This window comes from Microchirus variegatus, assembly GCF_963457635.1.
Source record: "Microchirus variegatus genome assembly, chromosome: 3".
NCBI lineage: Eukaryota > Metazoa > Chordata > Actinopteri > Pleuronectiformes > Soleidae > Microchirus > Microchirus variegatus.
Window position 1 is genome coordinate 18,386,563 of NC_139804.1, and position 15,883 is coordinate 18,402,445.

At 40.4% G+C, this 15,883-nt stretch overlaps 1 protein-coding gene across 1 annotated transcript in view; it reads right to left on the reverse strand.

Annotated features, from left to right (window-relative positions):
• phldb1b (pleckstrin homology-like domain, family B, member 1b) overlaps positions 1 to 9,437 on the reverse strand; it is a gene marked incomplete at its 5' end in the record, with an annotated part of 93,219 nt that extends 83,782 nt beyond the window's left edge. The window contains 4 exon segments of the mRNA XM_083886212.1: positions 256 to 426; positions 2,578 to 2,701; positions 7,036 to 7,137; positions 9,402 to 9,437. Of these exon segments, the coding sequence (XP_083742338.1) occupies positions 256 to 426; positions 2,578 to 2,701; positions 7,036 to 7,137; positions 9,402 to 9,437 (433 nt within the window).
• Positions 9,438 to 15,883: the final 6,446 nt, after the last annotated feature.

The following is a 15,883-nucleotide window of genomic DNA, read 5'->3' on the forward strand; positions in this document are numbered from 1 at the left end:
TATGGCTTAGTAAGGATGTATACATACACTCTGGCACGCAGGTGAAATCACAATGTATGGTCAGTGGTTTCCTGTAATGTTTCTTCTACAGTGGAGAAAATGGAAATCCATACTATGTCCATACTAATCCATAGTATGTCTCCGATGGTTTGGTTGCACACAGCACATCAAGAAAAGTAATACTCAAAGCATAAAACCAGAAACTCTTCATATCAGCAGAGTGATTTATAGAGAACGGTTTGAGTTGACTGCTACCTTGTGACAGGCGGAGGGGCTGTGTGACCTGGAGTCCATCTACGGCGCAGGGGTTACCACAGGGATGCAGCGTGATGACCCCTGACCTGTTCTCTATGTAGCAGTGCTGGGCAGCTACTCCTGCACCCTGGATGTTGATGTCCACAGGACCATGACCCAGAGTGGTCCGACCTGAGGGGAGGAAGAGGACTTAATCTGTTAATCTAATCCTGTTTTCACTTAGACTGGAGTGATTTCAGAAACTATCCAGATCCCACGACTTTTAAACACTGATTAGTATGTTTTAGTAGATAAAACTGGCATGTACATTCAGTAATTACACATACAATGTGAATTGCATACATTTAGTTACATATACATATATATGTACATGTATATACAATGGCAATGGTAATGTCAAATTTGTATATAAATTAAAAGAAAAAAGCATAGTAATATGCTCTGTAAACCTTCACATACACATACCAAACACATCATAATAATTAAAGCTGGGGTATGCAACAGTTTTGGTCACTATCTATCGATAATTCCATAACAACATTTCAGTGCAAAGTTAATTTAAGTGATCTGAATGGGAGAACAATATTTCTAGACCTATAGACTGTGTGCAGCCTTGAGGAATCGTCGCCTATGGTGATCGCCTATATGTGACTCTGAGGCCACACCCACACGGAAACGGCACGAAACAATCTTTTTTTTTTGCCGTATTCCAAAAGTTCCCGTAAACACAACATTGTTTCAGGAAATATCTCCGTCCACACGGAACCCCCCAAAATGACTCAAAACGCTAGTACATAATGCCAGAACTGTAAAAAAAAAATTCTAGCAACAAATGTAGCAACTTTCTGACTTAAACCTAAATATTTTATGAGAAGGAAATGCACAATTCTGCCGTACATGTATGATGCATCTAACTGTATCTACTGCAGGAAGAGAGTTGCACACACAGGCAGAAACACTGTCAAACAATATCCAAACATAAGACAATGAATGACAGTGCAAGAGAGGTGGGAATATGAAGGAGTGTATTCGCTGTCTACACGGAAAAGCGAGGCCGGCATTTTGGGATTTTCCCACTCTGGGAGGCGTTTTTCAAAAAGGTTTCAGGTTCCCTAAAATGCCATTTCAGTGTGGACAGCCCCTGAGACTCATTGACAGGACAGTCCAGAGAGGAGGGACGCTGTTTGAAAAAGCAGCTGCATCTACAGGCTTCTTCGGTTGTCGACATTGCAAAACAACCTTTAAAAAGTGAAAATGAGTCTAAAAGACAATGCAGGTCAATGTGGGCAGGGCCTTTCAGATTTTGAAAGATTCGGGTTATCTGTCAAATGGGAACCAAGTCTGTCTTACTGTGCTGATGTGGTGGGAGAGACTCAGGACAGAGAGATGGGATACCAAAATATTAGCATTTAATTACCGGCGGAGGAAATGTATTTATTTATCTATTTATTTTCTAGCCTACAGGATCTTTAGTATCCAAAATTACTTAAAGGTGCCATATGTAAGAATGTGGCCAAAAACAGTTACCACATTTCACAAATTCAAAATACCGAGCTTGTATGTTTCGTTTTCTGACATAACTGGCAACCCGTGGTTGTTCGGCAGCTGAGACTCTACTGACTGCAATGATTGGTAGACGGCGGTAGGTGGCGCCACATGCCAAAACATGATTTCAAAACATAAACATGATTTGCAGTCTGCAAAAAAAAATTTTTTTTTATGCAAATATTTTGGCTGCACTGTTGTTGTTGGTAGTGTTGTGTCGGTCATGAATGATTAGTTTGAAAGTGAGTGAACGAACTGACTGGGATCATCTTTCGTTCCTTTCTTAGTTCAATTGAGCTCAGGATTTTATGGCCAGTTGCTTTAGATTTATTACATAATGCACCTTTAAGCAACATTAACTTAGACAATATCTCCCATGAATGGTGTTGACATTGTCCATTTTAAGCCTGTTTGTAACCTGAGAGCCAAAAAAGCAATGTCACAATATGTGTGCATGTTCCAGAGGCTGCTGTCCGTTAAAGGTGCACAATGCTAACTGAAGGCAGCTCAGGTTTTCCCCTGGCTTCTCTCCACTGGACTAACAATAACGGTAAGAGGACACTGTGGCTAAATAAGTAAAACTACAACACGCGTTTGCATGAAACAAGGACACGGATCTGTCCAGAGAAATAAAGCCAGCGTCAATCAACGGCTCAGTGTTTGATTAATACAATACAACAGTGACGACTGTGCGTATTTTGTAGCACAGGCGTCAGATGTTGCATGAGCGTGTCTCTGGAGTGAACTGTTGTGTCTGTGTAGCAGCAGCCGTCTCACCCTCAGGCAGAGGCAGCAGGGTGATGGCAGTGCTCAAGCGTCCGCTACCCAGGCTGACCAGGTGGGGGCGCTCTGCCTGGAACTTAAGCCCTTTTCCAGTCTCAATCAAATCCAGAGGGGTGCTCTGCAAAGGGAAAGAAAGGTCACAGAAAAATCAATTGTACATCCTGATTGAATGTATTTTGTTAAATAAGATTGGTCAGTACAATTCCTGTAGAATTTTAGATGATTTATCTTCCCCTTTGCCCCAATTTTACTGTAAAAGACAGCCAGTTATATTACACTATTTGTTAATAAATGATTAAAACAAACCTTCTGTAAGCAAACGATCAAGTTAAACCTTAAAAGTAGCGTCTTTTCACTCCAGGTGAGACAGAATTTGAATGTGTGGAATAAAAACCATTACACATTACATTTAAAGGCGCCATATGTAAGAATGTGGGAACGTAAATTAACAAATAATACAATAGGAAAATGGTCAAATAAAACCAGCTAACCAGAGTACGTTTATACCAGAATATGTTCATTTTAAACCCACCTGTCACTAATTTATAGCCACAGGTGCAGTAAAATAAGCAGTTGATGTGTGTGAGTGGGAAAAGTCTCCACAAAGACACTGTCACTCACAGCCTGACAGACTGTAATCTGAGCATCTGCACGTCGGAACCTAACGAGGCCACTTCCTACGACTCCACTTGCACAGTTGTGTGGACTATAAATGGCTCGCCAGGAATGAATGGGACCCAATGGGCAATCGTTTCCTGTCCATTAGCTGAACTAATTAGCTCAGCATGACCAAATGAAAAAAAAACTGAAAAAAAAAAAAAGAGAAATGAGGCTTTGTCTTTGTGTGGAGCACTGACTTCAGGGATACATGAGATTCACAGAGTGTCCTCGTCCTCTGCTCTGAGGAAAGAGGAGGGACATTTCCATAGCTGCCTGTTTACATACAGTGCATCTGTGTGTGTGTGTGTGTGTGTGTGTGTGTGTGTGTGTGTGTGTGTGTGTGTGTGTGTGTGTGTGTGTGTGTGTGTGTGTTGTGTGTGTGTGTGTGTGTGTGTGTGTGTGTGTGTGTGTGTGTGTGTGTGTGTGTGTGTGTGTGTGTGTGTGTCATCCCCTGAACCAAGCCACCATGTGCTATCAGCTCAGCGAGGGGGAAGGGACGTCGCCATAGCAACTGTACTCTGCAATTAAGAAACATGAAGCTCCTGCGGGGTATTCGGCGAGCTTGTGACGAGTGCAGCGATGGAGCCTTTCAAGTTATCCTCTCTGTGTTAAACTATTCCCCAACATACTGTACATGCAGCTGAATGCATGTTACTGTTGTGTTTTTCTGTCCCCCCCCGTCTCTGCAGTTTTATCATGTGCTTTCACATGATGGACATAAACTACTGTACGTCTCTTATTACATCCATAAACTCACAGTAATGGAACTCTGAAACTGAGGCAGTTTAAAAGAATCCACTTACTATTTAACTTTTTACATAATTACTCTCCTGTTACTTGTTAAAATGGCCTGTGAATTGATTAAGACCATCAGCCACAGACCGCACGTCTCCTGTTTGAGTATTTTGATTCAGTTAGTTGTGAGGGATCTTTAAATGTGTCGTTCAGGTTTTTGAAGTGTTGTTGTATGACGTGACTGTATGCTGTGCACTCCGCTTACTTCAGGAAACCAGCTTGAGACATGGAGGCGTAAATGGCTACAAGCTCATTTTACAGGCTCACCTCATAAAACGTAAGCCTGCTTAAGTCAAAGATATTTTTAGATAATGTTCACCGTTTTATCTCGTTTGTCTGTTGCTCACTCTCCTACACCAAATACCATGGAGAAAATCGATGATTTCACATCATGGCACGCAGGACTTGTTCCCTGCTGCCTCCATCAGTAAGTTCATGCGTTATTTTATGACTTCAGTTATGAGTTTGAAATCCTTCTTTCAGATTTACCTAAGTGACCAAAACTGCCCAAACAATGCAGCACTCGACCAGAAGCTCCTGTGTCCCTGAGAGCGAAAAACACTGATTTTCTATATGAACTTTGGTGTGAGTGCATGAGCAGTTTGAACTCATTGGTTTCCAGTTGACAAAGTCTGTCTAATGGTGAGATAAAGTGATTAAGTTATCCTAGATTAATGCAGACATATGCTTATGGGGTGATTCTTTTGTTGACTGCCTAAAATGTTTTTTTCATGTAACCCACTAGTGAGTGAGCGATCTTCCCTGTCTCATGCTGGTTCCTAATGCATATGCAAAGCATATACTTGTGACATTTCTATTGTTGTAATAATTTAATGTGTGTAATTTAACGCATGAATGTCTCTGCTGAGACTCTACACATAACACAAAAACTGAGAGACTTTTCATCCTGGTTAATGATTTAACACTGAGACGCATCATCAGTGACTGAGCCTCACTGGAATTCCAGTGATGTAATTCATTAAACAGCCGTTTGGTTTGACATCATCAGATTTGTCAGACACAGTCTTTTTTTCACTTGAAAAGCACTGCCTGAAAACATTTAAAAATGGCAGTTTCTCACTGGCACATGCTTATATTTAAAAACCAGCTGCGCCTTTATGTCCCAGTTCATTTCTTCTTATTCACACAGTCTATACACAATCGTTGACTCAGCCTCTCGGCGGGTTAGCTGGTCGTGTGTGTCCTAATAGGATTATCTGATCGCGGTGGTGCTGTCGTTGGAGTGGGGTCAACACTAAAGAGGATTGTTTAGATAGAGATTGGCCGTGAGGCACTGGGAGGCTAACTGGGAATGATGGGAGAAGAGGAGGAGGAGGAGGAGGAGAGAGGGAATGATCCGCTGTGTGCTGCTGCTCCCCTGTGGTACACACATCCACAGCCTCTCTGTGTCAGTCTGTACATGCAGTACTGAACTGTACTGTAATGCAAGACTACACACTGGCCTGTTAACTGCATTCCTTATTTAAATTTGTTGTATTATATACTTCTTTTTTTTTTTTTTTACAGTGCAGGTTTTTACTTTCACATGCTTTCGAGACGTATACTGTACATTAGACCCAGAATTATGTATTTTCTTATTGTTAATTTTAGGAATAGACCAAATGATCTCCTTTACATCGGCCAATATTTACCTTTTCAACTTTCAATAACCAATCAGCAAATAATAATAATAAATAATTATACTAATAGTATTTCTTTACAATCAACCATGTTTTACAGTAGCCCACAATGGACAAACTAAATCTTTTGAGTTTGGATGCTAACTGAAAGCAGCACAAATTCTCCAACACACTTGGAAGAGAAGTCTGAGGTAAGGGCTGCAACTTCATCAATAAAGGTTGATATATCTTACACATTTCGACTTTAGCATAGTTCAGCTATTATAATATATTTATATATATTATATAAAGATTTCTTTGTGTCCTTGTCAAAAAAGGAAATTAAAATAAACAGAATTGTGGTATCAGTTTCAGCTATTGGCCAAATTATAATTTTTTTAAATGTGTTATCGTCCCAGGCGCATCATTACTTACTTTCTTTCTCAAAGTCATTTTATTATCATAGACAATTTTGAAAAACAGAAAATGAGGAACGAATATCTGTGTGGACAACTGGAGGACAACACAGTATTTTAAAAGATGGGAAATGTCACAGGATAAACGTTACACCTCCAGCAGGTTTTCTAAGAGCTTATTCTGATAGATTGTATTCACCTGCAAGATACTGTATATGAGGGCAGATTTTACTGTAAAACGGTCCATCGTATTTTCAGTTGTGCATTTTTATCAATTATTTTTGGGTAATATTTGTAATATCAATATAATATAAGTGAGGAGGAAGGAAGCTCTGCATGGGTCCAGGTCATGTTTCTTCTTTCTCTTTGTCCTAGCTTCTCTCTCTCTCTCTCTCTCTCTCTCTCTCTCTCTCTCTCTCTCTCTCTCTCTCTCTCTCTCTCTCTCTCTCACACACACACACACACACAGGCTGATAGGATTGTCTGACCCAGCAGGTGGAGACCGACACATCCAATCTGTGGGTCTGTCTAATTACTGACTCTGGCTGCAAACTCCTGCTCTACAGTAAAGTGACACACACTGTCAGGACGTGTTGTTGCCTGAGCAGACTGAAGTGACCCTCTGTGTGTCAGGTCGACTCTGTTTTTGTCATCAGCAGATGACGCTGGAGCCAGAAATCTGTCAGAGCAGCCAATGTGCTGACATTTAACATCAATGAATACTGTCGCTGAAAAAAAGAGCGTGTATGCGTGTGTGCATGTGTGTGTGTGTGTGTAACATGCAACATATCTGACACACTGACGACACATGACAGAGTTCGTCTGTGAGGGCTGCCAAGTTGAGAACAAAGAGGCTTTTCTCTGCTCTCATCCCTGCTCTCTTTGTTTTCACGCTCTGCATCTTCCCCCCCCTCACGCCCCCCTCCTCTTTGATAAGACACACACGTGTGCACCACACTCACCTGTAACACCTGGTGGCTCTGCCGTCCACATTCTGGCATATTCCTGTTCAGGCGGTCCATGTCCACGGAGCTGTCCTCAGCTCCCTGCGACACATGAAGCTCCTGGGGGAAGAGTGTGACAACTATCAATGAGAAGCATGAAAAAGAGGAACAGATGTCGTCATGTCGGTGACTTGATCTGTGCAGGGACATACGTTGTTGCATCTGAATTAAGCGGAAGAGACTCCAATCAATCACACTGCTTCTGCTTTAACTTGAGAGAGGTGATGCATATTCACTGGGAATATCCCGTCCCCGCTCAGCCAAGACACTAATGTGTCAAGGTGTGATTCATACTGACAGCACAAACACACACAACAGATGGTAGACAGTGTTTAGCAACACTCTCTGAGGAAGTGACAGGCGCACGCGCACACACACACGCAGAGGCATTAATTCTCCTGGTACTTGACACATTTAGTGGGAATCCGTGACCTCAGCTCTCTCTTTTTTTTGCATTCACTCTAAAATTAGCGGGTATTCCCAGGATTTTTGAAGCTGTGTGAACCTGCTACAAATGGTGATTAACACATTCCCATTGCCAGGGGTTGTTCTGCCTGCTCTGGGGATTTATTTTCCACCCCTGTATGCGTCACCCATGTGTGAAATGTGACATCACAAACACGCCGGAAACAGAACTAAAAATAAACAACACGATTAAGCTCAGAGACAGTGTTACAGTATAGTTACTATTTTATATCTTTCACTTTGGTCGATCATTCAAACCAAACAGTGAGTGAGTGATTTTAAGACACTAATAAAATGACATAAAAAATAATAGAAGCATCAGAAATGAGCAGATAAAGAAATTAGTGGTGTTCACATCAGTCTTATTTTTGTGCTAATGCCAATCAGAGCTTAAGCCTTTGACTCAGGAGTAAAAAGCAACTTGATAATTGATGTTTTTTGACCTGTGGGAATGAATTTTTATGCAGTCATCCTTCTTAGGACAGGACAACCTAACCAAAGCCTTATCCCTAACTTTAACTGTAACCAGTTAAGGCCAAACCTTAAAGGTGCATTATGTAATACATCTAAAGCAACTGGCCATAAAACCCTCCTAATATGTCACAGAGACTCAGGAATAATGTTCATATAACAAACTGAACTCACCAACAACAACAGTACAGACAAAATATTTGCATTAAAAAAATATTTTGCAGACTGCAAATCATGTTTATGTTTTGAAATCATGTTTTGGCATGTGGCGCCACCTACCGCCGTCTACCAATCATTGTAGTCAGTAGAGTCTCAGCTGCCGAGCAACCACGGGTTGCCAGTTAGGTCAGAAAACGAAACCTAAAAGACCTCCGTATTTTGAATTTGAATGTAGTAACTGTTTTTGGCCACATTCTTACATATTGCACCTAATTGTACCAAGATTCACATCTTGGACCAAACCATAAAACAATAATTCATAAATGAGGTTCTGACTCTTTAGGACCAGGTTTTGGTTCCCATGAGGACTACTGGTCCAGACAAGGTCAATGCTTTTGCCTAAAGAACTTGCCTAACAAGAGAAAACTCAGAGAGAGAGGGAGTGTTTTGTGAAGCTATCCATTTAAGGATTCTGCACTGATTTCCATTCATTTGTACAGATATATCCTTAAGATTAACTATAACCAGTTAATGCTTAACACTAACCATGACCAAACAACATGTCAAACCCTAAATAACAGCTCATAAATGGGGTGCTGCCTCATTAGGACCAGGTTTTGGTCTCCATGAAGACTTCTGGTCCTAACAAGGTCAGTGTTTGTCAGAAAAGGTCCTAAAGAGGTAACAAAGACAAATACACACACACACGCGCGCGCGCCCACAGTGCAAAAATCCCACAAGTTCTTCCCTACTTGCTGAGTCATTTCCGTCAAGTCAGCACAAAACGAGTGGCTATAAATATATTCCATGTCTATATTAGTGTATGATAAGTGCACTCTGGATACAAAAACAACAGTTTATGTCAGGAAAACACCTCTGCAGTCAGAGACAGAAGACGCACAGAGGGAAAAAAAACAAATGGTAATGTTAAAGAACACATAATTAAAGCAATCACAGGAAACCAGAGTACACCCGCAGATGTTTGCTCGCCTTCAATGCTGCTGCAGTGAAGATGGAAACTGTGATTGTGATGTGCTCTTCCCTCAGGATAACAAAAACACTACTGCAGTATCATCATATTTACTCTGCTGACAGATTATGAAATGATACTCAGCTGAGACAGCCTCCAGCAAACACACGTTGAAGAATTCCATGTGTACTTCTGATGTGGACCAGAGGAGGAAAGACAAAGGACAGTCTCCTTTGTTGTCTCTACAGGTGAAGATTACCTTCCTCCAGTTGTCCAGCAAGAACAGTGGCTCCATGGCAAAGAGTGGCTCTTCACTGCACACTCTATCCTGTCAGTGTGAGCGTGACGGAGCAGGACACTGCTGCACAGCGCACTGTCAACTCAACTGTCTCTCTTCAGTGTGTTTTTCTGCCCACGAAACGCCGACTGTGTCTCTGTCCTGATGTGAGGCTTTTGTCTCTCTGCTGTATCCTCCTCAAAGTCTCATGCAGGAGCGAGACCTGTTGCTGCTTGCTCCACAAAACCAAGACCTACATTCCTGAGTGGCAGCACTAAAGTCACAGCGGTGTGTGTGTGTATGTGTGGGTGTGTGTGTGTGTGTGGTCAGTTGTTAAGCCTATGGGGTTAGACTAGGGTTAGTGTTGGGTCAAAGGTTACCACACATTATGGTTATAGGATAAAAGTCCTAAAACCAAAAATAGACCTATGACACTAATATGTGCATGTCTGTGTGATTATTTGTACTTCTAACCTTCTTATAAAATGTGTTATTAGGGTTAGACCTCTGTGTGTGTGGTTGTATTTGTTAAACCCTTTAGGACCTTGTCAGGACTAGTCATCCTCATGGAGACCAAAACCTGGTCCAGAAAGAGGCAGATCCTCATTCCTTAGGAACTGATTAAGTTTAGGGCATTGTAGTAAGGTGAAAGTTAGGGTTAGAGAGGAATTGGTTATGGTTAATGTTTTGTTAAGACTGTCCAAAAGAATGGAAGTCAGTGTCGTGTGCTAAGAAGAATAGCTGTGCAAACCTGTGCGTTTGTGTGTGTGTGTGTGAGCATGCAGCGATCAAAAGAAAAAAGGAAGAAAGGAGCGAACAGGAAGGGGGGAGAGGAAGAGAGAGCGATGAGTGAAATGATGTGATGCAAACACAAAGGTCAGAAATAAAGTTGTAAAGGGATGAACATGTTGAAGCAGGAAGGAAGAGCTCTGTTATTAACTCCAACGCTGATGTACCAGAATGCGTGATTGAACAGGCATACATCAATATCAATACATCAATAGTAGAGCCACTTTCAACAGACGCCAAACCGCTGTGATCAAAGTTATAATATATTATACATCGATAAAGACTTTATAAATGATCAAAAAAGGCTAAATGCATTTTGTTGCTGAGTTAACAGGATATTTCATCTCCTAACAATACACAAATTGCAGCCTATTTATAAATGATGAAAGTGCCTGTAGGCACACAGTTAAACAAACAGAATATTAGCTTCATTAAGTACAATTATCAGAGCAGTGTGAATATTTAGAACATGATGTTGATGAGAATTTGTTCAACTACAATGTGGCAAATCTTCTTTTAAAAAAAAAAAGAATTTCACTAACACATTAATGTCAGCTCTGCCAGACAACAGGATGTGTCTCTACATGTGTACAGACATGGACGTACATCAGCGTTCGTCGACCCCGTCCTCTGCACCCAACTACCTATCATCTACTATCATCCACATCACACACAGTGAACTTTCTCATTGTCCAACTGGGAAATAGTCTTTTTTTTTTTTACAAGCCTGATCCATCATGATAATTGTCTTCAGGTGCACTGTGACCAGACAACCAGCATTCATCATGTCCAACAGGGATAATCTGATGACTTAGCCCATAAACTCTTTACCTCTATGAGCCTGTGGAATGGGGCGTAAAGTGGAAGGAAAAGGGAGAACAACCATAAGTCTTTTATAGAGGTCAGCTGAGGGGAAAGCTGCTTCTTACAAATTATTATTTTCATTCATTCATTCATTGTCTACCGCTTTATCCTCCACATGAGGGTGACTGGGAGCATGGAGTCCATCGCAGGGCAAACACACAGAGACAAACAACTCTGACATTCACACATTAATTCACAGCGTCCAGTTAACCTCTGGATGATTGTGGACTGTGGGAGGAGCCAAGCACACATCTTGTTCAGACCAGGTCACAACCCCAAACCTTCTTTATGTGAGGCAATAGTGCTAGCCACTACTCCTCCATGTGACCCCTGATTATTTTCATAATTGAGTTCTCCGTCAATTATTTTCTCGACTAAAGGACTCATATTTTTTCCTATTTCTCCAAGTTAACCTAGTTCCCTGGTGTCCTAATAAACATGTCTGTGACATGCTTTTGTCAAAATACCATGTTTTGTAGTATCTCTTTAGGTCCAACTTAACAAAAAAATATTTTTAAAAAGTAAAACGAAACTTAAGGGATAGAAAATTACATCAGCCACAGAGGCTTCTAGGAGCTAACAGCATTAGCATTTGGAAAAGTGATCATTTGCAGGCTCTAGCAGTCACATTGCCGTCATATAACATGTATCCACTGGACAGATAAATCCTCTGAGGCTGAAAGATTGTGTAGGACTCTGTGCTGCACTGTGGAGCCAAGAATAGTACTTTTCGCGGACTTCCTGTTTTCGGAAACTGTTGCCCTCACCAGCACTCTCACATGTTTTACGAACAAAGTGGAGCTCTGGGAGACAACAATTCCAAGAATTTAGCGCATTGTGACGTCCCAATGAGCGCGGAAGTCAACATCGCATGTTTTATCTCCTGTGTGAGTTAACTTTTTTCACACTTTGCCCACTGATAGGACCTCCAGAGTCCCAAATATAAGGATTTAAATGATTAAAAAGTTGATTTTGCATAATATGGGATATTTACATTATTTAGAGGTGAAGAAATGACATGTCAGAAAATACTGAAACGATTTGATCCAGTGTCTCTCATATCTTGAAATGATGACAAGGAATGACTCAGTTTTCATGATTTCTATGTTATTTGTATCAAATAGGAAATATTTACACTTGAAAACTACTTGAGTGAGCAATGTAGAGTTTATCAAATTAACTTCTGTTTACAGTTTTTTCTTTTAATTTAATTTTCAAACTTTTGTCCTACACAGAGTTTGGCTGTTTGTTCTCACTAAATCTGTCCGACTGTGGCAGGACATCAGCAGCTTCTCCTTCTCTCACATCCACTCACTCTCAACGTGAACACAAAGAAATCTCCATCTCTCCATCTCTCCATCTCTCCCTCCCTCTCTCCTCTCATGCCAGGGGCAGAAAGTATGGCATTGTTTTCTCTTCAGCAGGAATGAACCTTCTCTTTTTTCTTTCTTTTCTTTTTTTTTTTTGGTTTGGTTATGAAAGCAAGGGAGGTTCACCAGTTGGTTGGAATTTGAAATGTTGAAGGGAGGGAGGACACTGTGCCAACTCGAATGAAATGTAGGATCGGAGGAATGATATGGACAAGAGAAAGAGGAGGTGAAATGCGAAGAAGCTGAAGACTGTTTCATATTCAGTGAACAAGTCTGTAGAATATAATAAGCAACAATAGCTCAGTTTTACCATCAGTCATACATCAATGTTTTAACTGTTTGTAATTATTATTTGAATTCTAAAACACCTAATTTACCACATGATCTATAATGAATATTAGTATTACAACAGTTGTACTGTGTTCAAAATTACTTGAACCATGTTAGTCAGACTAAAATGCAATGTACAGTATGTCCTGTTGAGTTTTTTACTACAAAGAAAACTTAGTGACAAGCTTACAGAACTCAGGTGAAAAAAAGCTGTAACCTGAATGTGTGGAACTAAAATGCCTGTATCCTGATAAATCAATTCCTTCAATCCAAACACCAATAGTTAATGGAAACATTCATTTCAAATTCCATATTTATTCAAAATATGGAATTTGTGGTTTCTTAAGCTTTTGAGATAACAAAACGTGGACAGGAAACATGCAGTGTGCCGATGGAAAGTCAAAAAATAAGCTTAAAATCGATGATTTAGTCTGGGTTCATGGTGGAGCAAAAACTGGGAAAGAAATGTAAGAGGCTGTGGAGGTGAAGTGTGTCTGTGAGATTGTATTCTCATGCTGCTCAGCCGCTCAGAGAATGTGTATATAATCAAGAATGTGAAGACAGAGATGGAATCCTTTCTTAAGCAGCCGAGGCAGAGGAGAGCGTGCATCCACCTCGTCTTTAACATCAGTCTCAGATGATGTCTGCTTATAAATGTTCACTGAGTCACTGAACAGCAACTCAACTTTTAATAGTGTGGAGGACTATGTCATATATTGTTTTTTGGTTATTTTATGTGCATCTGTTTGTCATTCCCCTACTGATTTACCCCCCTCTGTCTGTCCCTGATATGTCAGAGATATGATTCATCAGTCGTGAACTCCTCCACTGTGTGAGATTCTGCAAGTGGAACATTTGAGTATGATGCAGTTTTCAGACATGAACTCCTGGTAATGTCCAGAAACGAAAGATCCTGGCTTTCTCCAGACAGGACATAAGGACTTAATCTGGAGATTTGACATGAAGGGACAGCAGAATCTCTGGAGCTTGTATGAGGTACTTCTGGTTGTTTTTATGGGCATTTTCAATTTATTTATTTTTTTAATATATATATTTTTTTTAATTAATGGAAACACAAAACATTTGACTTTCAATAAAACATATCCGTTTTTTTTTCTCACTTCAGTGGAGTTGGAATCCTTGATGTATTGGTAAAATGTTCATGCAAATTAATGCAGAGGAAACAATGGTGTTGAGAAATCAGTGTCCGAAACGTACTTCTACCTTTTGCTTAAGCTGGAAATGGCTGATAAGAGGACGTATGAGTGCCTACTTATTCTTTTGTCCTGACCTGGACATTTATGCCATCTACTTCTTATATTATTATTATTACAATTATTAGCTTTGTTCGCATTGCGCATTAGCTCTTAGGGAAAACTTGTGCACTATGTTACATAAATGTCTCCGTCTCCCTGAACGTCCAGCCAAACCCCGTCAACAATCCTTTGATTTAAAGTCTATTGAAATAAATGAGTATCAAATATTTATATTGAACTGCCAGATCTGATCCATCTGAGACAGGTCCAGACACACTAAGTTAAAGTTAAATATTTCATTTTATTGGAGAACATGGAGAACAGATGTGTTGACTCCTGTGAGCACTGGAGACCGTTTTAGACATTTTTCAAAGATTGATTTACAAGTTATGTTGAAAGCAATAATGCACACAAACACACATTACACACCATTCACAGTGAGGACTCTGATACACATTCTCTGTTCTCTGCATTCTTGTTTTGGTCCTTACAAAGTGACACACACACACACACCTCCTGTCACTACACCCAGGCCAATATGATTATTCCACTATAGGAAAAGAGTCTTATCTTACTTCAAAGATCACTCTCACTTACTGTTTTGAAAATGCAACATTATCTTGCTTAAAATGCAAACTGTCACCGTTTGAAATATAGAAGCAGGTTTAGACCCTAAAGGTGCAAAAATGTGTTTCAAATGTGTTTCAAACGATTGATGATCACAGGTTTGATCATGTGTTCAAATGCCTTTAACACATGATCTGTTAACTGCTCTCACTTTGGCCCGCGAATAATCCAAAAATACCTGAGGAATGTTGAAAACCTGCCTAGACTTTATCCCACATAAGACGTGCTGTTCCAAAACAGTGAGCTCTGCAGACAGGTCGTCCAGCAGCCATTAAATCATGACAACAAACTCAAAGAATGACATCATCTCTGAGGGGGTTGACTGGGAGGTCGAGAGGATATGTTTATTAAACGAATCACAAAGCAAGGGTGAGATTTTAATGAAATTAAAGGTCTATTATGCAACTTTTTTTTTCTCTCTCAAAAGATACCAGGAGAGTGATGTCACACACTGTGTGTTTTTATAGCCGGCCTGGCTGTTGCATTTGAATGTTACCAGAAAAACAAGATATGCTGCATTCAAGTCCGTTTGTTGATGTAGTCCATGTTCTTGAAATTAAGCACACATCATATTCACAACCTGTTCATTCTTACATATGCAAAGTGTTCTGCTTGAAAACAGGTAGTAAGTGAAAGTAAGGGAAAGTAAGGTTGTGGTATATATAGGTTAAAGCGCAACTGTGCAAGTCTTTTTTCTCCACGGAGCTCCCCCTACAGTTTACATGTAGTCCTTATTTTTACTAACATCCATCCGTTGTCTACCTCTTCATCCTCACTGTTGTAAAAGATCACCACTGATGCTCCTTTCTCCTCTCCTGACCATGTGCATTTGTTTTCATCGGAGCTGACAAACACAGCCATGTCCATGCCACATCCATTTTGCATGCGTCTGTGTTTTTCATTTGAAAAAAGCCGCTCCTACTCATGTTTACTCATGTGTGAAAGACCTGAGACTTTGTGAGACTTCCTTATTTTGACGACTCTGGGGTTGGGGGAGTGGAGACGACCTCCAATCCCCCCACAACAAGACATTTAACCATCACAATGACTCAATGACACAATGACAAAGCTATTAAATTAGAGTAAAAAATATTGCAAAGTCCAACTTTAAAGCAACCAGCTGAAGATTCACTTCCAGAGAAACCATGTTCTTTGCCTTAAAGGCTTCAGTTCAAGAAAGCAATAAGACCAGGTTAATATTGGTATGGCATGTCAGCTGAAAACATAC